General features: G+C 41.0%; 1 protein-coding gene across 11 annotated transcripts in view; it reads left to right on the plus strand.

Moving 5' to 3' along the window:
• The window catches only part of ZNF827 (zinc finger protein 827), a 140,844-nt gene that overhangs the window by 107,341 nt on the left and 7,718 nt on the right, over window positions 1-25,785 (plus strand). For all 11 annotated transcript variants that reach the window (XR_010360812.1, XR_010360814.1, XR_010360813.1 and 8 more), the window contains 4 exons: window positions 1,568-1,671; window positions 19,708-19,845; window positions 21,357-21,528; window positions 23,030-23,196. Coding sequence is in view for 8 of the 11 variants with exons in the window: in XM_064416712.1 (XP_064272782.1) it covers window positions 1,568-1,671; window positions 19,708-19,845; window positions 21,357-21,528; window positions 23,030-23,196 (581 nt within the window). In the remaining 3 variants the exon portion in view is untranslated. The remainder of the gene's footprint in view (window positions 1-1,567; window positions 1,672-19,707; window positions 19,846-21,356; window positions 21,529-23,029; window positions 23,197-25,785) is intronic.

The raw sequence follows: 25,785 nt of genomic DNA on the forward strand, positions 1-25,785 counted from the left end.
GGTCACCCCTGAGTGGGAGTGTGAGTCTTGGAGCAAATTAAGTTTCACACATGTGTGTTGAAGCTGTTTTGGTTTATCCTGGTCACTTGTTTTCTGGAGTATCCTGCATTGTTCAGCTGTTGGCATTCACCAGACTGTTCAGGTTTGGGGCAACTTCACGCCTTCTCCTGCAGCACAGCCTAATGCTGACTGCTTATGGATGTGTTCAGACTTTTGTAGAAACACCAAAATATCCCATTAACTGTCAAATATGGAACAGCACAAAATGAATGGTGTCCAAAAAAACGTAATAGGAAAGTAAAACAACATGCTTGCCAAAAGTGTTTCACAATCAAGTCAGCTAATTACCAACAAGTTTCCCTGAGGCAGAAGAGATCTGGCTAAGAATACAAGTGACTTGGTGGAGACACCTTGTTCACTCTGCAGAAAAAATGCATGAGGGAAAGCACAGGCAAGTGATGCCTTTTGGACAGAAACTTTGGGTATCTGGACTGGTGAGGTCAGCTTGGTGCAGCTGGCACGTACTTTGAGTCTGGAATACCTGCTGTGCAACACCTTGTAAGGCCTCATAGTAGGTCCTTTATCCTGAAAAGATTCTTGGATTTTATTCCTGAGTAAGAAAAAGCTGCAGAAATGGTCTGGCCTCCTGTTCTGCACCTTTAAAACACCCACTGTACAACAGCCTGTTAAAGATTCTCAGTCTGGGAGAGATCAGATTTAAAGTGATTCTCACTTTGCTTAGAAGAAGCATGATAGTTTGCATGCAGGTGGAATACATTCCCTTAGAAAGCATTTTTCCAAGAAGACTGTAGTTTTCAATTTTGAATGTCTTTATGTACCTATGCAGATGTCTTATCTGAACTGCAGACAAGGATTTCTTATTTCTGTTATGATCTTTAATTGAGCAGAAATCAAATACTTTGATAGAGATGCCATTTCACTATTGAAATTAACTTTTTTAACTTTGTCTGTTGATTAAAACTAAAGTAAAATATTCTTTTTGGAATAATGTAGCTGGTAATTTTTGTGCTTTGTGCTCTTTGGGATACACCTGTTCAATTTATGAATTGTTTCCTCCTTTAAAAATCAAATTCATGGGGGCAGTTTCATTCATGGAAGGCCATGTCAGAATAGAATTATTCAGCATCTTAACCTAATAGTTGAAATGTTTTGTTTTAAAGATGACTACTGTATGCTTCGGATTATTAAATAGGAAATTTTTTACCTTTCCTGATTGCCCTCTCCAGATATAACAATGGAATGCAAATATCTGAAGTGTTAGTTTTAATGATCCATGTTGTATAGTGATATTGCAAATGTGAGATGTTGAAATGTAGCAAAAAGCCTTTTGTGAGGTCTTCACTTTTCACTCTGAAGTGCAATTTTACCAAAGCACGCTGCCTCATGGTCTGCCTATTTTTCAGCATGAATTTTGTAAGTGAAACTGTTTCTTTAACAAGATGGTATTTCTTAAAATATTAAGATGTTGAGGTCAAAATTCATATTTACTTCTTCTTCTGTTAACTGCTGTTTTCTTTTTAAAAAGGCATCTTTTTTTTTCCTATAGCCCTTTCTTTTCTGAAGACACATTTAGACAATCACCATTCACTTCCAACTCAAAAGATCTCCTGCCCAACGAAACTACTCTTCATGGAAGGACTTCTGCACCAGGTCAGATACCTTTTTCTTTCATTGCTTTCAGTTAACAGATATTTTGTACATTTTTCTTACTGTAAACTCCACCACCTGACCAATGCTCTTAAAATATAGTTTGCTTTGCCAAAAGGTAGCTATTTCTCCATTATAATAAGTGCTGATTATTTAGAAGAAAGAGAAAAGTTAAATATTGCTGGCGCATTTGTGTTAATAGTCTTTAGGCTGCTGTTTCTATGAATTGTGCAGTAGTCTATAGCAGATTAAATTTAGCAATATCAAGAGAGTTGAGGGTTTTTTTGTGTGTGTGTGTTTGCCACTGTACTGATGCTGAATTACTGTCTGCTATTCTCCTGTTCCTGGCCATTTCCATCTCCATCTCTGGAGTACAGATGAAACATTTGCAGGACATGTACCAGGGGGGCTGAGCTTGGCAATACAATTTTCCTGCCTTTAGCAGTAATTTAGAATCTTTCTGGAAGGATGTGGAGTTCTTCAAATGTACTGAAAAGCCACAGTGGGTGCCTTCCCGCTGATTTTCTGAACTAGTTGACAGGCATTTTTTGTCCAGCTATATCTTGGGTTGTATTCTGCATTAAAATGGAAAATACAGGCATGTAATAATACTATTCAAGGTCGCACTGAACACATGCAAAAACCTGATATGTGCCTTCACTATCCTGCTGAAAAATAACTCGTTTGCTAGTTCACTGTTATCTGTTCTTAAATTAATAGCTCTGGGGTTCTAAAGGTCAGTAATTACACAGTCAGCTGTAGGGGGGGTTATTCACCTTTTCTTAGCAATCAATAAACTTTTGGGCACGTTACTGCTAATTTTCAGCTATAGACTGTCATTTAATTTACAACTTAACAGACCCTTCATTTTTTTTAATGCTTGAATAGTCATTTGACAGCTTGCAAAGTGGCAGATGAGGGTAAGAGCTAGATGCTCTCTAAGGGTAAATATGCATAGCAAGAAGAACAAAAAAATTGTAGGATAAGAACAAGGGTCTCCAGGCTGTGCACAGACACACAGCAATGGATTCTGTACCTCTGCTGAGGAGAAGCAGATCAGGTGTGGTGCTTTTAAGTATTAAAATGTAAACCAGGTTAGCACTTTCAATCCTGGCTTTTGACCTTGGCATAACATGGAATATTCATATGCCCAGATGAAAGATGAGAATTCACAGACTCCTCAGGCAGGGCTCGGTACCTCAGAGGACACGGCCTCTAGCAGCAAGACTCTTACATCATACCCAGATAAATGCATAGGAATTTTAATTCTCTCTAAGAGTTCACTTTCAGCGAGGCCACTGGAAGTACGGGTGGGTTTTGGTGACATGTTTGATCTTCTGCTTAAATGATGTAAAGTGTCTTGTTGGTTAGATCATCCTGGAGTGTTTGAAAGGCTTCTGAGGAACTGGGTTTTCATATGTTTGTGCTGCTCCTTAATCTGTTTTGTGGAACCTTCTTAGGTCTGTGTAATATAATACATATTGCTCTGTGGTTGTAAGAGTCTGATATATAATAGTAGCAAGTACAATGAAAATTTTAAAATGCCAGTTTCTGCTACATTTTTATTTTTGGAACAACTCTTATCATTCCAAATATGTTGTTTTTTCTCAGCTTCACAACAAATTCTTGGGCCTAAAGTGCAACTTTCACAGTAGCACCAAGAATGTGATTTAAATTTGTAATCAATTACAAATATTATATTCATGTAAAAGAGCAGCAGAATACCCACAGGTAAATCTCCTATTAGTTTCAGCCTTGCAAGAAGAAATAGCCTATGTACTGCAATGGGTAGCTCTGAAAACATTTTATCCCTTCAGAGAGCAGCATTAAGGAACAGAAACAAACCATTGTGCAAGGCCTACAGAAAGTGTTACAGAAAATGCTGGGGAAGTGTGTATGTGGTCTCCCACATAAAAATCCTTTTGCTTGAGATTTGTTTTGTGTTATTCCATCCCTAAAACAGGACAGTAAGAAGCAGAAAAGGGCAGCATAAGAAAATTATAGGAAAGCCCCAGTCCAGTGGCCCTGGTGGGACGCCATGTACATGTTGCTGCTTCTCAAGTGAGCACCAAAATGGGCAGCTGTGTCCCCAGACTCCTGCCAACTTTCTGTCTGCAGACTTTTTGGCACCCTAGCTGCAGAGGAATTGGGAAAAGTGACAGGAACATGGGACAGTAAGATATTTCATATGTCAAATTCAATTCTTTTCTGTACTAGGTAACATTATGCAATCTTATTCATTACCAAGCTTCATCTTAAACCCCATCACCCTTATTATTTTTATGAGGATGCTGTTTCAGAAGCTCACCCCTTTGGAGAACTGGAACCACTCTCTTTGCAGCCTGAATTTATTCACAGCAAGTTCTACTTTTGTTATCTCACCAGTGCTGTCCTTCAACTTTGATAATTCTTCTTCCTTGAGATGTTCACCATCTGATGTGCCATTCCTTACATTCCTCTAATCCTGCCTTCATTTTGGGAAAGTGAGCCAGCCAGTCTTTAGGGTTTTTGAAACGACAGGGTTTCCATTTCCTAGCCTTTTTCTGCCTCTGCTTAGGGGCATTAATTTCTGCAAATATGAGTAGTCAGAGCTATATGTGCTCTTTCATAGGAGGTTTTATCCCTGACTTTTTCAGCAGCCTGCAATCTTCTGAGTGCATATTGGAAATGCCTCTCCTGATTAATCACAGCTTTGTAACTAGAACATGCTGGTGTCTCTCCTGCTGGTCAAATAGTAACATGTTTTCCTTTATAATTTCAGCTGATGATTTCAGCGTGCAACAGAAATTCTTGTTCCTACACTCTTAGGCATATGACCTTGTAATTTGAATTGTTTCACTTGTTATTCTAGCTCTCAAGATGATTTCTTTAGTACTCTGACATTTCTGCATATTGATATTGCTTTCATTAATGCAGTTCTGGTTTGTTTGGGAGTTTTGTGTAAGTGTATGTATTGAAGCTATTAAAAAGGATTTTTAAGTACAATGGGTCCAAAGTTCAGTCCTTGAGACTAAAGCTTAGTGGCCCCCTCAGCACAAACCACTTCACTTTATAACCAGTTTATAAGAAAATTGCAAATTCGGGTCTTTTAAGTGGCAGAGCACTCTTTGTAGGGCATTGAGTAGATAAGATCCCCCAAGGAGTATAAAATAATTAGGAAAGAATATTAAAAGATGTGTGAATGCAATTCACTGATCAGGGCATTTAGTGGAGGGGAAAAAACCTAAATAAATAATGATATTGTGATGGATTTGGCCTGAAAAAAGGGTGGAGGATTCTTAATCAGCAGCAGTATCACAGGCAGGAGAGTTGATTTTAATTCAGGTATCCAAGGAACTAACAATGAAATCTCCAACAGCTGTCAGAAAGGGACTCAGCAGACCCACAGAAGTCATGGTATCTCCCTGATAAGCTGTGCTGAATTCCTAATACTCTGAGAAGGGAAGACAGAGTTTTCTAGGGTATATAGTTCAAATTTACTGGTTAGATTTGGGGAATTGATTCTCTCACTTTTTAAGGTATTTTCTATGTTAATAACCATATTATTATATTGCACTTTTCTGTATTGGTTTTATTGTCCAAATAACTTCATTTTTACTCAAAAATGGAAATAAAATAGTTTTGATATCTACATCAACCAAACACTTTGCTCAAAAGTTACCATGTATCAAAGTAATATCTATTACAAAGTCATATCCAAACCAATTCAATAATTTCAGCTGCTCCCTATAAGAATGTAGACTCTTTTAATCTAGCAAAAGGTAGGGTGAAGAAATTAAAATTTTTATATCAGTCACTTTTAAAAAGGACATTTTCATCTTCTGTTTTATAAGATTCTTCTTTTGACAGAATAGTTTTATGTCAGACTATATAGTTCAGTTCAGATCACTGGATAAATTAAAAGCTTGATCTTATGCTGCTTTTCCTGACCCTAAGTCAGTTTTTAATGTACTTTAATAGTTTTCCACCATCTCATTGACTCATTTTGTAAATCAAACCTGCCTTCATGGAAGCCAGATGAGTGATATTCATTATTCCTTTTCTGGGTGGTTCATTAATATTGGTGAAAAACTCAACCATGGCTTTTTGGGATTTTTTCTCCATGTGTATCTATCTGCATATAATGTAATAATATTTCATTATTTTCTCTCCTGTTTATCAAGGACCTGGTATTCTCCTTCCTCTCCACTGATAGTGCCAAATATTGAAATAATCCCATCTGTAGTGGATTAATTTTTTTAATCCATTTTTTTGTTGGAATTTAGTACTACTTGCAGTGGAATTTTGATGGTGGTAAATGAATTTCATACGGCTAAAATAAACTTTTGGAACTGGAGGATATAGGTCTAAGGGAGTTGTAGTGGAGGAATAGTCCTCTCTTCTAAATTTTGCCACAGCTTAATTTACTGGTTGTTGGTTTCTTTCAGTGAGATAAAGCCAGTAAAGCTCCATCCCTTTTTGAAGTGCATCAGAGCTTCCTCTGCCACGTGTGTCCACACTCTGCACTGACCTGCAGATGACAGGCCATGCTTCCTCTTCAGGATTGCCCAGAATCAGTAGCATGGTGTTTAGTTCAGTAGAAATTTGGAAACATTTGCACTTCTGCAGTGTCAGTTGTTCTTTTATTGATAATGTAATTAGTGGGATCAGCCCATTTTTATGTTTACGGATCTAAGGTAATATGTGGAACAAAGACTCCAGTATGTTTGGAACTGCAGGACTATTCTGCAGATGTGCAGGTTTTTCCTGTTACTCTTCATACGCACACTGGCCTTTTCTCTAGAGCAGGAATTCCACTGTAACTTCAATAACGCTAAAAGGTGAAAATCCGCCTGCTCCCAGGGCCTCATCTTGGCACATTCTGCTCGCAGCAGTACTGACACCTGTGTGGCCACAGCAGGGGAAGTTGTGAACTTATCTCCTTTTTTTCACCAGTAGTTTGTGGGAATGGTGGGATGTGAGCAGGGTGAAGGGAGGCTGTATCCTTCAGCCATGTGAAATGTCAGCATTTGGGTGAGACTGATGTGCCCATCAGCACACTTCATCTTGTTTATTTTCTTCTGTTACTGTAGCTGGAAAATACCTCCTGAGGGTTTAGAATTTTAGCTTGAACATGATAAATAATCACTGTGGTGGTGCTGTGCAGATACCACATTCTTTAGTATGAGTTTGCATGTATCTTCCTGCCTACATCCTTTTTAAAGATGCTTTAAGGCCAATATAGCTCTTGATGTTGCAATTTTCTGTGACTCCAAGCATCTACAAAGTAGATAGCAAGAGCTCTTTTGGTCCAACCAGAAGAGGTGCTCATGCCCACTGTTTTCTGGCAGTATTTGTCCTCTGTTCTGATTTCCTGTGCTCTGCAGGAAACTAAACTTCTGCAGCCTTCTACAGCAACCAGCTCTGAATTTTGGGTCATCACCATGAGACTACTGTAAGCACACTGAGAAATGAAGAAACCTTGAGGGTTTGATCGCTGCTGCTTCTGTCACCCTGGAAAATACCCTTAGGCCTTAGGAGACTATGAAAGACACAAACCCTGTGAATTTTCTCTGAAGTGACCAGCAGTGAAATGCTGGCATTTAAATTGCCCTTGTGTAGCTTCCCTGCTATGTACCCATGGAGTTAATTAGAATGATTCACACCTTCTTACTCTTGTTTGCTTACATCTGCCAAAAAGCCTCTAACTCCACATTGTGGGTAATCCTGTTTACTGTAGGAAGGTTTTCTTAAAATGTTCAAATGTTAGAATTTGTAAATGAAAGCCAGGGCTTAAGAGCATGATTACAAGCAATCAATTTTGAATTTATTCAGGACAGCAGAACCCATGAATTATTATTTTTGAGAGAATCTCAGAATGGCTGAGGTATGAAGTCCAGTCCCATTCTCAGAGCAGAGTCATCTTGCTCTCAAGGCTGTGTCCACTCAGGTTCTGAATATCTCCAGGAATGGAGACTATGGACAATCTCTGTGTTTGACCTTGCTCACCATAAGAAAAATTCTTTCCTTTTGTTTAAATGGATTTTCCTGTGTTTTAATTTGTGCCTTTACCTCCTCTCCACTGGCATCACTAAGAAGAGCCCGACTTCATCTTATTTCACCTATCAGGTATTTATCCAGGTTGGAAAGATCCCACCAAGTCACCTTTTTTCCACACTGAGCCGTCCTAGTTCTCTCAGGCTGTCCTTGTATGACAGCTACTGCATTTTCTTAATCATGGTTGCTGGACTCCAGACTTTTTTGAAAGCCTAAAAGAATATTTCAAGCCCCTGGCAGCCGTTTCTGTCCCTGTGACGGAACAGCAATTTTTATGGCCAGTGTAATTGCAAGGGGGGAGTGCACGTGCATGTGAATTGACTTCCACAGTGCTTTTTCCCCACCTTGCTTTAGCCCATTATTAGTGCTTATGATCATTTTATCTGCTTTCAGTTTTGATCTGAGTTATGAGCTCTGCCCATCCAAGACATTGGATACCTCCTTCAGTTTCCTGATGATGGGAGTCCCTGACCCCTGTTGGCTTCCTGTCAGGGTAGAAAAGTGAGAGTGGCACTTAATTCACTACCAAGGCATGTTCCATCAGGCACTTGGTCCTGCTGTTCATTTCTGTCTTAGGATTTCTGTGAAATGTGCTTGGGGAAAGTGGTGCTGGAAGCAGATGCCACACAGTCATCACTGCCTGCAGGGCACAATTGTAGATACTCCCTATGCCGTGCAAAGTCTGCCTCTCTCAGTCCTCAAAAGCACCCTTTTAATTCTATTTTTCTTCTGGTTCTTGTCTGGGTGTAAGATTCAACCAAATACTCTTCTTTGTGTGTGTACACATGGCTGTGCATGTGTATGGCTGTGTAAAAATCCATGCAGGTGCATGAAAAAGGATACAGGAGAGATGTCCCTCTAACAAATCCAACCTGTGTGACAGCTTCATAGATGGTAGGAAAGGGTTTTTTTGTGACAGAGTGGCAGATTGATTTTAGTAACTGATTTGAGTTCCTTATCTCCCACATGCTAATTCTTCCCACAAAAAGTGTTTCTGTGGGTACAAGTGCCTGGTGTGAGCTCTCTGGAAGGCCAGGGACTGTCAGGCACTGGGGTGGCTCTCTGCACTCTGATAGCAGGAGACAGATAGCTGGCAATTTGTGGAAAGTCATTCTAGGAAGGTGAGGTGGTTGGGCTGCTACAGAAGTGGGCTGTACTTGGCATAGTTCTCCAAAGCAAGACAGATTTTGCAGGATTTGTTCACCATCATTCAGTGCTAACGTGCCTGATAGCGGCTCTGGCACGTTTTCCATCGATCGCATCCTGTCTTCAGATCCCCGTGCCCGTCTGCCTGCGTGCAGCTTCTCCCTGTGCTCTCAGCTGCCTTGACAACCACTTTGCACCACAGCCATCGAGCAGAGGCTTCCACGTTTCTGGTTCCTTCCATGGGATCATGGCCAAGGCGGCTTCAACGGATTGCAGTTTTCTGGATCTGCTCCCAAGCAGGTTTGCATCTCCTGCACGTGTGGCACAGATCTGTGGTGCAGCAATAGAGGCTGTCTCCTGAGCAGCCACACAGTTTTCATTAGTAGCAGAGTCTCTTTCAGAGCTGAAGATATCATTTATTATGCAGAACAAACAATTTCAAACCAGCAAATTTAAAAGAAAACATGCTCAAGCATGTGTATGGTGTGTTTTCTGGCTAAAGCAGGACAAGTGAAATGTGCAGCACGTGCATCATTGTATATGTCTTAGTTTTTCTTAACCATCAGTATTTACTGGGCAAGGAATGTGATCACATCCTTCTGAGCATCCCATGAAACTCCTGGTGAATTGGCCAGTCTCTCAATCTGGGCTATACAGCAGGACTTTGCACAAATTGATGTGGCCACATAGATTCCACTTCTTTTCCCTGTGAAGTGACTGCCCTGATCATTTTGCCAATTGTTTACAGGACCTTCAAGATGAAAGGTGTTAATTAAAACAAGCAGAAGAGTTGATGACTAATGGCTATCTTGAAAGGCACTTTACATCTATCTGAAAACTTGTGTTTCTTGTTTTACTATGGGCTGCATTTATACAGGGTAAATTTTATTTTCCAATACTGTGCAGTGTTCTCATACAGGCAAAAATACTCATTGACACCTCTTATTTTGGCAACTCTTATTATTTAACTTACCATAATAAGTTTGCTGAGTAGTAGTTACTCAATAGCAAGTGAGTTTTGAAAAAGTAAAATCATTATTGCCATACATATTTTTAACCAGATAACACAAGTGGAGGTCAAATCTGTGAAGGGTTTTTTGAGCAGCAACAATCATTGGAAGTATTCAGTGAGAAATGTGGGACTTTGCCTACCATGTATTATTCTGGGAGGTGAATTTGGGACAGTATGTCCAGGGTGAGCAGGGAAACTCAGGGTAGGTACAGCTGTAATTAAGAGTGAGGTGTAGCTGTCACAGCCCAGGGACCACGTGGGGTCTGCAAGAGGCTGTGCTTGCTCTGGCATTCATTCATTTCACTAATGATGGAGGATGAGGATGATGGAAGAGAAGGGATGTTTAAAGGATGTTTATTAAATGTCTGTGGCACACCTTGCAAGGAGGTGCTATAAGCACTTGAGAGGACAGAACTAGAGTTCAGGCTTACCTTGAGGAACTGAAGAAACTATGGAAAATAGCAGCCAGTGCAGTGAGATCAGAGTTCTGTGCCTGGGGGAATGGTGAGTGCCACGAGGAAAGGGGAGGGATGAATGCCAGGCAGTGCAGCTCAGGACAGGGATCTGGATTAGTGTTGGTCAGACATTGTTTTGAGAGGTGGCATTGCAGAAAGGACAAACATCTGGCTGAGGTGTTGGGAATGTTGTCTGTGAGGCACATGTGGTAATTCTGCTCTGCAGCTGGAGCCCAGAGTTCAATTTTGGGCTCTGTAATCCAAGAATATGGAGGAGACAGCAGTGGTCAGAGGTTTAGAACACATGAGCTGTGCATGAAGGTTGAAGAATTTGACCAATTTATTTAGTCTGGAGAAGAAAAGAGGGGAGATGTGATAATGACTTTCAGATATGTAAAATGACAGCTTTGAGAGGAAAATAATAAACCTTGCCTGTGTTCATATGAGCAGAATAAGCTTAAATGACAGCAGAGGAGATTGCAACTAAACACCAAGTGAAACTTTCTAGCAGTGGGGTGTTTTTGCACTGGCACAACTGTCAGAGGAGCCTCTGGAGCCCCTGTAACAAGATGATTTTTAAAAAAAAAAATAGTAAGAAAAGCATCTGTTTGGACTGATGGGTAAGTTTGGTGAGTGACTGTGTGCCTCTGGGTGTGGGAGAGACAAGCTGGCCTCAGGGAGTCCCTACCTACTCTAATTCTGGGATATAAATTCAGTACCAAAGCTACAGTGGTGATTGAACAACCACCTGAAAAAGATTGATAGATGAGGCATTTGGCTTACTGATACTCAGCATGAATCTCATTCAAACCTGTCTCTGGTTTCATATCCTCTTTTGTCTTTCCCAATATCAGAATCTTTTGTAAATGTAAGCATCAGCACGGAGTCAAATTGTTTCCCGAAGATGAAACTTTTCCAAATACGAGCTCAACTTGAAATAGAAAGACAGATTTTAAAATTACTTTTCTAGCTCTGCAAAAGGAATTGGAACACAATATTCCTGACATTTCTTTTTAGAGTTACCTTGAGACTCTTCAGTCCTCACCTATCTTACCTTGTATAAGTTTGTCTTCTATAACATTTGTCTGCCTAAGAGTAAATTAAATGCACAGTTCATCAGCTGTTTGGACAGATGGATAGGCAGACATTAAGAGTATTGTTTAAAAGCAATCTAAGCAAAGCTGAAGACAGGTTTGGGGTTTTTTTCTTCTACAGCATGATTTCAATTTGAGTACAAATTTACCCTAATTTTTACTGTGTGTTTTAGTCGAGTTTGGGGCAGTTGTGGTACTCACTGGTGCCCTGCAAGAGCAGAAGGCAGATGGGAGAACTATGCAGGAGGAGGGGATGGTTTGCAGGTAGATGCATGGGCTGGTGATAGGAGAGAGAGCAAGGAGAGATGTTAGTATCTTAAAAAGAGTGAGTTAAAGGCCTCAAGGAAATGGCAGATTCAGTGTTTATCACTTGGAGAATCTGCAATAAAAGCAGCAAAAACGTTTTCTTTCACAGCAGCAATCACAAGCACCTTGGGAAAGGTGGCTCTGGCCAAATGTTTGTAGTTACTTGTTCACCCAGTGTTGATTATTTTGTGTTAATTCACTCAGCTCAGGAACTCAACCTGCATTTGGTGCTTTATTTTATTTTTAGCCCCCATTGAGGTTTCTGCTTATCAGCTTCTTCCAAGTACAGAAGACTTTGCTTCACCCCAAAAGAGGCAGAAAGCTGAAAAGAAAAATATAATCTAAAGGCCAATTTGTCTTATTTGTATCTGAATGCTGGATAGGGAACTACTAGTGTTAGCCTCTGCAAAGTGCCCTAGGTGTATCTATTATCTTCTCTGTAGAAAAGAAACATCCATATTTCCTGTGGACTTGCAAGCAAAAATTGTCACATTGACAAAAACAAAAAAAGGAAAATTTGTATGCCCCATAATGGTCCTAATGTGCACAAATGTTTGAGTGATTTTTAAAAGTGTTTCTTGGAAATGTGTCTTAAGCAGAATTGTAGGGGGAAAATTAAAAAGGTGGAAACCTGTTGGCATTATGGAAATGAATTCATTTTGGTTTAAAAATAGCAATAGCAGCAAATTATACTTTCATAAGTCCATAGGAACTCAGTGTTGGAGCATCCAAAAGAAGTGTTGCAAGCAGTGTAAATGCTTGAGATAGATGTGAGGGCCACCTGCTTGGGAGTGAGTTGGAGGAAACTTAGGCAAGTTTATTATGGTCCATCTAACTTTTGTCATGAATATATTTTCAGGAGGAAATTAAATATATTATGCAAAGATAAGAGAACACATTACCATGTTTTTTGTCTGACAATAGATGCAGGATTTAACTTCAGCTGTTATTTCTAAACAAGGAAAAAAAAGGTAGTAATGATGATAGAGCCTTTTGCTGCTTGAAGGCTCAGTTGTTCTTGGCCAAAAATGATCAGGTAAAGCTTTGAAAAACACTTTTTGGGGAGCAGATTTGTTGGTGCTTTCTTTGCCTTTCTTGAAATGTCTCAGCACCCTCAGTGGGAAAAAAAGAAAAAAAAGCCATTTTTCCTCTGGGCCATATTGCATTACTTCATCTGCAGCCACAAAACCCAGCTGCTGTTCCCTGTGATAGAACAATGGAGGAACTCTTGGAGCCATGCAGGGATTCTTCCAGGACTGCTCCTTCTCAGCCAGCAAATTCAAAGCTTGGGGGGGCTGACTTTGCATCTGTCATGAATTTTACATTGTTCTATTCTTTCTTGTCATGTAAGGGATGCAGGTACCAGTCCTGTTTGTGCTGTGTGCTGTAGCAAGGCAGTGGTAATGCAAGCTGGGGGAAAGGGAGGTTGTTACCCAGCTTTATCCTCAAATTGATGCCATGATGGACACTTTGTAGAAGTAGTTTTCAAGTAATGACAGCAATATTATTGTAGCTTTAGGGTTCCTTAAAAATCTGCAACTTCAGCTACCTTGCACAGAATTTATTGGATTTTTTTCTCTCTTCTTGGTTGTTTCTTAAGTTTTGAGTTTAATGCAGAGAATAAAATTAAATCCCACAGCTTTGTAATGCAGATAAAGGTTATCACAAGGTATCTCATGGTTTGCTCAGAAGTCTCCTATTGTAAAAAAGAAGTGCAAATGGGTGTGAGATTTGATGCAAAGGCAGAATGTGGGAGCAACTTTGTGTTTTCAAGTCAGCTGTTCTCACAGTCTTTTCTTTGCCCTGACTTTCTCCTCTGCTTCTGATTGTCCATTTTTGAGCAATGGGCTCAGTCTTAGCAGTGAACGGGCCTTCACTTTTTTTTCCATGTTTCTCTATGCAGCCATCTTTAAAGTTAGTCTTTTACCTGTTTTTATTCTTTTCCCAAACCCTGGCATTTTTATTGTTTCTTTCTCAGCAACCTTTTCAAGTGCTGCTGTCTGTTGTGCACTTGCACTACTTCTGTGCACAATATTAATGTTCCTTTTGGTGGGCTGTGCAAGCACTTCACTGAAGTATTTCCAACTTTGATGGTTGCTGTTTTCAGAAAGAGCAGCTTAAGTACTGTGCTGCTGATAGAGAAAATCACTCGCATTCTACTTTCTTCAATATCAAGGATTTTAAATTATCATAACATTAGTGCTTTTTATCAAGCTCCACAGTAACATTACACGTTTGCAAAGCCTTTGAGGGGAAAAAAATAAGAGCATTAATTGATAAGTTTTTGTATTGGAAAAGTAGACTTTTCTGCTTCCTCTGTGCATTTGTTCTGTCATTCAGATTGATTATGTGCAGATTTTTGGGGCTTATGAAACAAAAAGAACATGACTCCCTCACATGTGTAACTAGAGCTTTCTGTCTTTGTATTTTTGTGGGGAATATAGGAAAATGTTATGCCTAGAAAGCAACTGCTTATCTCAGTTAATAGTGGATGAGTCTGCTCCCAGTAAAAGATATACCCTGAACCAAGAGCAGACAGGATGCAACAATGCAGGGGGTGACAAATGAAGGGTGCAGGGCCAGTCAGGATCTCTGATACCTTAGATAAGTTGAGAGATATCTTACTCAGGAACTACAGCACCTGGAAGGATTCCACTGTTTATTTTAACTGACTTACTAGAAATAAGGATTCTGGCCCTACAAATAAAACCTTTGTGGAAGCAAGTTGGAAAGGGAGTAAGATATATAATATTTGGAGCACTGCAATTTTGTATAGTCAATATATTTTTGAGCTTGGGAACCTTTCACAGGCTTTTGGCAAACAAGCTTGCAACAGAGCCATAATTACATATTTCATAAAAGGAGTTCTCAATTTTTAAATACAGTGTGCTTGCCAGAGGTGATGGATGAACATGTAAGGGGAAGACTCCAAAGCAATAAAATGCATCTTTGATGATGGGAACACTGCAGAAATAGGAAGACTGTATAATAAGATAGATAAATGCAGGCAGAAGAAGGAAAGAAATTTTCTTTGAGCAAATAAATGTTTCTAAAGCAATGTTTGCATGATTATCTGACCTTATTACCTTGTTTCTGAAGAAATAATTTCTTGAAGTTTTTGTCTTTTAGACATAACCAAACAGAAATAACCTTACAAATGGAGCAAGCTTTTCTGACATTCCTGTAGAGCTGCATGCAGTGCATTTACATCTTTGGTAGATGTGGTGTGCTTCACAGATCTCAAAGGAAAAAGCAGCAATTCACCTCAGGCTGGGAGCAGCCAAAAGTTACCTGATGACTGTTTAGTGTCCCAAAGTCTTTCTGAGCCAAGTGAGATGCCTTGCTGTTGGACATCTACACATCATCCTCTTGCCATGAGCTCACACAACCCTGGTTGCCTTCTCCACTGTTTCTTAGTCAGTTTATTAATTTTCTGGTTTGGTGGCCTGAAAGCAGCATTTATTGACAACACTCTTCACCACCACTCCCTCTTCTCACAGATTTCTGTTCATTTAATTTTCAAAATCACTTGCCTGGTTTCTCCTTGACCGTTTGTGTGGTGTCAAACTGTCTGAATAACCCAAAATATAACCCTGACATACACTTCCACAAGAATGGAGAGAAAAGGAATTTTGACCTTTCATGTTAAGGTTTATCAGCACCTCTCAATCCCATCTCCACATGGAATACTTATTGCAGAGAACAATCTATTTCATTCATATCTGTGGGATTCCATCTGACCATAAGGATCTGCCCTTGTGCATTTGGGTGCTTCCAACGTCTATGGAGGTGAGAAGATAAAACAGAGAAGCTGCTGTTTTAACTGAGCTACAGGATGTAGAGCAGACAGTAAACCAGCAAAGGTTATAAACATGAATTTATCTTCTTTGAATGATACCTCAGCACACTTTGTTTATCTTCTTCACGTAAATAGTGGCTTCATTCTTTCCATTGTTTGTATAAAGAGATAAAGTTGGGCATGGCATTGGACAGCATATTAAAACATAATGTAGCATAAAACACTGTGAAGCAGTAATTGACAAATATGTCAAAGTAAAAGAAAATAAATAATCAAAATATGAGAGTCCAAAGCCAGTCCCTGGGGAGTTCTTGAGCCTGACACCACCAGCAGTCACAGGGCTGATTGGGTGGCTCCAGACTGTCACTTTTGTACTCAGGTCAGGCCTTGTCCTCTTCTTCAGTTACAGCTCCCACCAGATATGGTGTCCTCTCTCCAAGCATATCCTGACAAAAGTCAGGGTAAAGACTTTTCAGGAGGGTGATTAACACACTCTCTGTATTGATATCACCGGGTGGAGAGGAAGAGGAAAAGATTACTTACTGAATGTGAAAACTGAAAATACATATGTGTTCAGAAGTATGCCCGGCACCTCAGGAAAGGGGTAAATGCAGTGCTTTGTTTGCCAGAAATTAAATCTCTTTGGAAGGGGAAGAGGAGGCACAGAACAATGTTTCTGCAGTTGATGTTCTCATCTCAGAGAAAATACAAATGGTGGCAGTTCCTAACCTTCTTGGATGATCAGCTCTACACAGCTGCTCATTATGAAGCTGCCCTGTGGCTAGAAGGGGAGTGATACCAGGTGATGCAGGAGGGCAGGAAGGTGTCCATAAAGAGGTATTTCACTATATTTATTAAGTCTTACCTTTACATAAGATTCTTAGCTCTTAAGTGTTCTATGCAAAGTTATTTTAAAATAATTTTATCCCTAGCTTTGTATCTTAATCCTTCTGTTTCTTAATATTGTACTGGAGAACTTGGAGAGCTTTCATTTTACTGAGCATATTTTGTGTTAAACTCCAAAGCTCACAGAAATGCAATCTATTGCTTAATAATTTCAATATAACTTGGTCTTGTATGATTTTCTAACATAGGAGTTTTGGAATTTGCTGTGGACATTTAAAGCAGAAATCTTGTATCAAGTCCTTTTTTTTTCCTCTCTTTTTGTTTTAATTTTATTATAGGGGATGTCATGGTAAAAGATGGATTTGTGTGAGACATCTTTCACAACAGTGAAATATTATTTAACATTAGTTGGTCTCAGTCCATCTTCTTCCTGGCCACTGGGTAAGGTGCTCAATACTGACTGCCTGGGAGCAGGGCTTAGGCATGCACAGAGAACCCTGCACAGCCCAGTGTTGTGGTCCTGGAGTCCCTGGGCCTGTGCCACTTCCCAGAAAATGCCATTCCCTGGCACTCATTAGAGCCAGAGCCCAAGGAATGAATGTAGGAGTTGACTCATGTGACTCTTCAGGTCACTGGCAAGGTCAGGTGCCATGTTCTGGGAAGATTTCCAGACCACTGCACGGACACAGAGCTCCAGTCTCCAGGATGCAGTCAAAGCTTGCCCAGAGGGTAGGATGGGTGGAAATAGGTGGTTTTTCTTGGAGCTGGGAAATCTTTCACAAAGTGCTGAGGCTCCTCTTGCAAGAGACCAGCTCTGGTTTGCCATGAGCAATCTGAGAAGCTGCTGAATAGAAAAAGCACTTTGGTGCAGAGAAGATTCAGTCAGAAGGAAGAATCACTGTAGTTATGACTCCACAGATACATCTTTCAAGTAAACAGAAGTACTTTCAAAACACCTCAGTGTCCTCTTTTCATCAATGAAAAATATGCAGCTGCTTTGCAAGGGACTGGCTGTCACCAGTTTGACAGAATCAGAAAGCTGCTATTTTTCCAGCTTCCCATGAGCTTCCCAGGACAATTCCTCATAGGGAAGAAGATATTCTATTTCTTTTTCTTAAGAGATAAAAGAGGGCTGATGACTAATAGTGAAGTGAATTGTTAAGAGACTTATTTACTTAATTGAGCCTGCTTGTTTGGTACATGTCCCAATTAATTCATTTTTTGTTGTGACCATATTGAAGCAACCTACACCCTTGTGACCTTCTCTTATAATTATTACTATTTTCCTCTTTTGAAGCACTGTTTTGATTATGCACTCAAAAAGCTCTGCTGAAACATCTGTAGTGCTACCACAGAGTCAAATTTTTCCATTGTTTGGAACTCAAGGGTAGCAAGAAAAAGAATCCTTCTTTATTGAAGTTCTTAGGGGTTATGGGTCACTTACAGCCCTTAGGGGATGGGGGGTGTCTTCCTTTTTAATTTCACAAAATGAGTATTTTGAATAGGCAGAACTGGTTTTCTAACTAGAAATTTTTTTAAGAAAAATGCGTTGTTGGATGGTAGCACTCAGAGGTGGCTCAGAATTCCTCTGGTGTAAATATTGTACATATTACAGGGTCACAGGAGAACAAAACAGCAGTGGAAAAGGGGCTGGCAAGTATGGCCAGCCCTAAATTTGCTGAGATTGCTATGTGGACTCTCTGCCCCAAATGAGGCATTGTTTTTATTATTGCTTAAATTAAATACAGTATTTGACAGCTCTTTGCCTAAACCACAGTGGAGTTGTGTGAAAAGCTCTCTCTGAAGGAGAAACTCTCTCAGCCATGGCAGTCACATCTGCAGTGGTAGCTGGCTGTCAGTGAGGGGCTGCCAGTGCAGGGGGAGGGGTGTTTATTCCTCACTGCTTCATGGGATGAAGATTTTGCTGTTTGTGCCAAACTCCACCATGTTGACTTATGCTCACTACAATGTTTTTTAACTCCTGTCCCCAGCTCCTCTCCCCCCATTTGCCTGGAAATGCCAGCCAAGGGTTTTCCTCCATCAGGGCATGTTCCTGCGTGCTGGTGGAGCTTGTTCTGGGCAGTGATCCCAGAGTGGTGTTGGTTTGGGGAAAGGTGCTCTGCCAGGGGCATCCTTCCTTCCAGTGGAACTAGAAGAATTACACCAAGCCCGTTACTGCTGGCTGCTGTGTTTAAGAAGTACCCTTGTAGTTCTGTGCTCCTCTTACAACAGCAGTCCCTTCTCCTCAGGGAACGGGACCCTTGCACAGGGTATTTTTTCACTCAAGACTTGCTGATGCTCTTTCTTTTATTGTTTTAAGTAGTACACTGCTTTCCCCAGCCTCTACCTGCTTTTTGCTCCGTTCTGTCCAAACAAAAACTGGCCATGCTTTCAACTGCTTAAAGCATTGTGTAACCTTTTTCCCTCTTCTTCATTCCCAGTCCCTTTCTCTTGACTTCCTTACAAAGTGCTTTCATATCTGTGCTCTATGCTCCGTGGGGTTTCTTTTTTTCTGTATTGCAGACTCTGTCTGTTCCTGAAACAATTAAAACCACTTATTAAAAGATAATAGCTCACTCTGGGTCACAGTTTTCAATGGCCCTCTAAGCTGCTGGGGATTTTGATGCCAGAGGACAGCAGTGCTGGGTAGAGCTTACCCTGGATGCTGACCCTATACTGGGGTGCTGTGTCCTTTTGTTTTAATGTTTGTCTGAGCAATCTTCTGGTCTTCAGAGTCAGACTGCTCATGTGTGTGTAGATGTGGCACTTTAGAACATGGCTTTAGTGATGAACCTAGCAGTGTCAGGTTAATGGGTGGACTTGATCTTAGAGGTCTTTTCCAACCTAAATGATTCTGTCATTCTAGGTAGCAAGAATTCCTGCCTCAGTAGAAAATAAAATATCTGAAAATCTTTATTCAGCCTTGAATAATAATCCAGTACTAGATAGACCATCTCAGACCAGGCTTCTTCATGCACCAGGCAAAGGTGGCTGACTGAAAAAGCCAAAGGAGTGGTTGTTCCACAAAACCATAATTAGAGGTTAATGCTTGCCCTGCTCACTCTTGACTTTCTCTCTGTACATAACCTGATTCAACTCCTTGGCTGTGCCTATGTCCAGAACACATTGGGTCAGCGTTCTGCTTTAGAGTGTGCATGAAAGATGCTGTATGAAAGATTCATTTCCTTTCCAGCAATGGGAGTTTCCTTTCTAAATGAACTCATGTGCCAGATCACACAGCATGCCGCCAAAGTGCTGCATTTTATATGACGCCCACAGGGCTCTACTGAATGAAATCTGCAAGTCTTCAGAGTTCTGAAGATGGCTTTGTGTTTTTTGGCATAGAAACAGAAAAGCTGGGGCTGGAGGTGGGAAATGGATTGCCATCTTGGAAATTTAACGACCAGCTGTTTCCCTGTGACGTGTGTGGAAAAGTGTTTGGTCGCCAGCAGACTCTGTCCCGGCACCTCTCGTTGCACACAGGTAAGGCAGGACTCGCCTGTGGCTGTCACAGCACTCGGGAATTCCGTGGGGTTTGTTTTGGGGAGGAGAAAGATGGCAAGGAGAGGAGTGTGTGAGCCACCCTCAGCTCACCGGGGCAGAGCCGAGCACAGGAGCAGGACACAACATCAGAGTGGGCTGAGGGAGTGAACGTTTCATTTCTTTGCAGCCTGCATGAAATTTCTCCTTACAAAACCTGTCGATTCAAGTTTGTCCAGGTTCCAGCAGATCAGACTGCAGACACCAACTGATAACCAGGCTTGGTAATGGAGTTCTGAAGAGAAGGCACAGCCTTTGTTTTTGGACAGATTTGGGGGTTTTTTGACAGAAATATAATTCACCTGATGAACTTTTCAAGTGTCACTGAACAACAGAAGATTTGGCCTTTGTGTTTTAGATCTGTGAAACTGAAAGGATTGAATAACTCATTCATCATACAGTTCTGAGAGGAGCAGGGGCTGTTCTACCCCATATCAACTTTCTTGAAGTGAATCTGCTTCAAATCAGCTGAGACAAACAGAGTTTTTATGTGGAAGATGCACTCTGTCAGCCTGCTGAGGTGCACTGCATAAAATAACACTTGGAAGCAAGAATTTCCCACGTAGTGCTGAGAAATCCTGTTGGTATAATGCCAGTGTATGCCAACACAGCCGTCCTGAAAAGGCTCAGATTCTCCATGGTCTAGTGGGGTTTCCTTAGTCCTAAGCTGCTTTATGAAATGCCTTTCCCCTCACACTTGTAGCATTATATTTCAATTTTAGAGGAGCAGACCCTCAAAGGAAAAGGTTGTAAAAGCAGACATAATGTTTGGTTATTTTAATCAACCCTTTGCAAAATGCAGCCTGGTGCATGCACAAAAACTGTGCTGCCAGGATCTAGAAATTATTCATTTAAAATAAAAAAGAGGAATATTTAAAATTGTGAATCATCAGAAACTCATTATAAATGTGTTTCTTTTTTTTGACTGTTCTTTGAATGACCTTTTTCATTAGTTCATTTTTGGAACTGGACTGATGATATACAATGTTCCCCTTCCTCCTACCATTAGATTTTAATACAAAATCATCAACTGTCAGCTCTCTGCAGGCAATTGCATGGGCAATCTCAACAATAAGTCCAAAAATCAAATAAAAGATGCTGGGTAAAGGAAGTAGTTGTAGACTATTGACCTGTTTCTCCACTGGCTTTGCTGCAGCTCCCAGAACAGCAATTGCCCCAGTTTTCCAGTTTATAAAGTTTTATATTATCCGACTACAAATGGTAGAGCAAATTTAAAAAGCTTGCCCTAAACTACCTTCAAATTAGTTGAATTTTTTTTCTGAGTAATTGCTGTGGACTCCTATAAATTTCTAAAACGTTGAGATTCCAAAGTACCTCATCCTGAAAGCCGCTGGGAGAAACCCAAAGGAATGCACGCTTGGTTACTGGCAGCTTGCAAAGCAGCTGGCTTCAGACTGAGCTATACGCTCACATCTTTCTGCTCCCTTTTTCAGAAGAGAGAAAATACAAATGCCACTTGTGCCCCTATGCTGCTAAGTGCCGTGCTAACCTGAACCAGCACCTGACTGTGCACTCGGTGAAGCTGGTGAGCACCGACACCGAGGACATCGTCAGCGCCGTCACGGCCGAGGGCAGCGATGGAAAGAAGCACCCTTACTACTACAGGTGAGCACCCAGACAGGGGCTGTGCACCAGGCACTGCCTCGTGTGCCTGCTGAGGACATGGGGCAGGGCCACCCTTCTGGTGCTGCTGGCTTGGAGCCTGAGTGCAGCATTTCTCTTGCCCGTATCTTTAGGATGAGCAGCGAGCCCCGGCTGGCTGCTCTGTGCTGTTTGACTTGGCTGGCCATGGGGAAGGACTTGGGAGTTTGCTGTGGGGTGGGTTTTTTTAATTGCCTTTGTGAGGCAGCTGGGCTCTTGGAAGCCCCTCTAACTTTTTAAGCAGTGTTCCTTTAATTTTTGTGTTTGGAAACATCCCGTCATGTACAGGGATTCACAGCGAATCTAAAGCCTGGTGCTTCCAGTCACCTCTGATTGTTCCCTTGTCTTCAGCCTAATCCTTGAAATCAAATAGCTTGAAAGTGTTATCAAGAATTGTTATATCAATCTACACGTTTCCTCTAGAGGTAAATACATTCTGCTAGAGGTTGCTAGAGGTAAATACATTCTGTGACCAATATGGTGAAAGAAAGAAAACCTTCAGGAGAATTTGCCTGAAAAATTGAAAGGAATTGCCCAGATAAAATGGATATTTAGACATTCTTCTTGTTGTATGCACTGTTGTGCACTCTGCAAACTGTGATGTGCACTCTAGTGGCCAAGCAGATTACCAAATCACTCTTACTTTTAGTCAAAGTGCCAAGAGCAGATTTAATTACAAAATCATAGAAGTAAGAAATAAATGAGACCTGCTGGATTAGATTATCTAGTGCTTCCCCTTGGGAAAGCAAAATAGTGCCCTGGAGTATATGCCTTTTCCAATCTTTCTGGCTTGTTTTAAATGTTAATAGCCTAATCAAAGCAAGAGGAGGACTCTGCAAAGAAAGTTAAATTAAAGGATCCTTTCCACTGCCTCTCAGTATCACTGTGTTTATGTGCTGGCTGCAAAATCTGTATCCCTGCTAATTATTCGCATAGCTGAAGACTGCTGTTTTCCAGTCAAGCATAAGAAATGTTTGAACCCATTTTTACTTGCTTACACTAAAACTGCCAGGCAGTTTTGCACAAGATCCCAGTTTGGCATGGGAACCATTCCAGGGCTTGAAAATCATTCCTGGAGTGTGCAGCAAGCTCTCTGTTTGTCAGTGTATCAGCTGTACTAAACATCTTGGCAAAGCTGCAGTGCCTCTTATTGCCCAAAGGAATCGGTTAGGTGATGCACAGCATCTGGAATCTGTAGTTTTTAATTAACTTTATGATTATTTAGCATCATTATAGCATGTACAGGATTGTTGCATTGTGCTTGCCCTTAATCACATTGGCATGGCCATCAGTTCAAAGGCAGTTCAGCAGACAAAAGAGTTTTGCAGTGAACACTGAGCAGAGAGGAAGAGCAGAAAACTGTGCTGTGGCTTTCCTCTTACAAATTTGGGGAAAGGCAATAGGCTTCTGTTTGTGATTTGGTTTTTAATGTTTCTTTTACTCTTGAATTCTTTTCTGCCTGCAGCTGCCACGTGTGTGGGTTTGAGACAGAGATGAATGTCCAGTTTGTCAGTCATATGTCCCTCCACGTGGATAAGGAGCAGTGGATGTTCTCCATTTGCTGCACGGCGTGCGATTTTGTCACCATGGAAGAGGCAGATATGAAGGCTCATGTCAACAGCAAGCACACAGGTGATGATCCCCGTCTCCCAGCTGCAGTGATCTCTGTCTTCCTTGCTTTTTAGGTGCAACCTTCACACTTCCCATTAGCACTCTGCTTTCACTGAAATGCTTGCTAATTAAGGCCTGATCTCTCAAACTTGAAGTGAATTGGACTCCAGCCAGGCAAAATAATCTGGTAGTGCAGATCAATTTTCAAGCTTAGTGAAATAAATGAAGGACTACTTAGCCCTTCTCCTTCCTATTCCCCTTATCCCCCAAATCCCCTCTCCTGCTGGAGTCAGTCAAATATTTCATTTGTTTTTCTGGTTTACTATTTCATCAAAATCCTGCTTTGACTTCAGCAATGCTAAGGTGACTTTGAGGGCTAATTGTGCATACCTGGCTCTAAGTCTGAAATAAACATTTTGTTGAGCTTTGCTCCTCGCTGTGTTTGCCCCCCCAGTCCATCAGTTTGGAATTGCACGCTGATGTTTAGTTGACACTGTGATTCAGCAATACCATAAATGTACTTTATATTAAATAGCAGAACAAGTCGTGCTCGCTCCCTGGTCCTGCTCACTTAATAGCCAAGGATAAGAGCAATAGCAGTTTTCAAACAAGCTCCATATGCTTAGTCCAACTAATGAAGTCTGGCATAATTTAAGGAGAAGAAAATTGGAATCTTCTTAATTTATTTCTTTTACAAGACCAGGCAGAAGCATTTTTGCTGCCACAAACTACTCACAGTTGTATTTACAATACGGAATCTGATTGCATCCAGCACAACTTTTCCACCGCTAAATTGCTTTTCTTGTCCCACCAGGAATAAAATTGGGAAAACAGGAGGGATGAAGAACAGGGGAGAGAAGAATACAATTGGTTGTGTTCACAGATACATAAGTTAAATGGAACTACAGAAATATGAACTACTGGAAAGCTCTCAAGGGATTTTATGCTAGCATAGCTCTCAGCACTACTTCACTTCATAAAGAGGAGCTCAAGTCAAATGAGAAACACCACCCATAGCTATGTGAAAAGCCTCAGAGCTCAAAAGTGAGCTGTGCTCTGCTGTATTCTCCTATTGTGGCTAAAAGATTGAAACTGCTACTTGTCTTTTGATGATAGGCAAAACCCCCTTGTTCTTCCTTCACCCCGCCCAAGTGAGCCCCCTCAGCTGGTGATTCAGCCAAATGTTCACACATATGGCAAACACAGGGTAAAAAATAGAATGGACTTTCTGGGTCACTTGACTCCAGTTCCTTATCCTGTGATGTTGCCAGGTCATAAAGGGACTGTTTGTGAGGATATGGCATATGCCTTCAAAGAAGTATCACTGCTTTAAATGAAACATTTCGAGAGACAGGCAGCTGTAGACTTCTTGCATTAAAAATTAGGGACCTTTTTAAAACTTCCAATGTGTGTCATAGTGATAATCAGAGTACACATACATTGTTCTTGTCCAGAACTGCCCGCTCTCTGAAACTGCAGTCCTCCTTTTCCTCCCTCCTTCCACAGTATTTATTCCCTTAGTACATTTCTGGAGAATAACACTCTGCCCTCTAAATGTACACTGAGCCTTTTCCTATATGGAACACAATTTTCCTGCTGTACCAATCCCTCACTGCATGTGTTCTTGTTGGAACCCCTGTTCTGGACACATGCAATCACAGCTGTACATGCTGAAATGAAATAAGCAGTGGTGGCAGTACAAACCAGCAGCAGCTACTGGGAATAGGTCACACAATAACATTCCGTGATCACATTTACCTTCCTTGAAGGCTCCCCAACACTGATTGCTCATATTCATCCCCTCTTCTGCTCCAATTCTGATTTTGTTTTCCTTGACTGTTTCCAACCTAAGCACTTCTCATTTGTAGCAAAAATTCTTGTTACTGGCCCTTCAGGTCATAACCTTGTTCTCTGTGCTATTAAATTTCATTCCATTTGTATTACTCTTGTCCCCAAGGTCAGTGAATCTTTCTGTATGATATCCAGTCATCCTCCCTATTGGCAGCTCAGGTCATCAGATTTCATTAGTACATTCCTATGTTTTTATCTTAAAGGTGCCACTCCGTTTAAAGTTAAGAACACAGGTGCTGGTGTTTGCAGAGGCTTGGTGTTTGCAGAGGGGATTGCATCACATGGAGAATTTTGAAGTTTTAGTGAAGTCTCCTTTTAACACAGTTCTCATTGAACCAGGACATGGGTGGGAGGGAATGATTTGCCCATCCTTGCCTCGTTGGCTCATGGCAGTTCTCATATGGGAACTCTCTCTCTTGTTCAGTTCTTGTTCAGTGTGATAGGACTTGGGATTTGGACCTCATACATTTATTGCACACAAAAGGAAGCTCTGATGCTTTCTTTCTTGCTTCCATAAAGAAGTTCTGTCTCTAGGTCCAGTCAAATAACATGCTTTTCAATTATCTTTGAAGGAGATCCTAATAAAAGCATATAAATCTTGAGGCCACGCTGTTACCTCTGCAGTGATTACTGAGGACGCTCTTCAGTACAGTGAGGGAAATTATTCTCCTTTACCCTTCAGCCCAAATTTACTCACTGGACCCACATAAATGGAAAGGTGGGGGAAGTTTAGCTTGGACCAGTAGGTACTTTTGGTTT

Source organism: Passer domesticus, chromosome 4, assembly GCF_036417665.1.
Source record: "Passer domesticus isolate bPasDom1 chromosome 4, bPasDom1.hap1, whole genome shotgun sequence".
Taxonomy (NCBI): Eukaryota; Metazoa; Chordata; class Aves; order Passeriformes; family Passeridae; genus Passer; species Passer domesticus.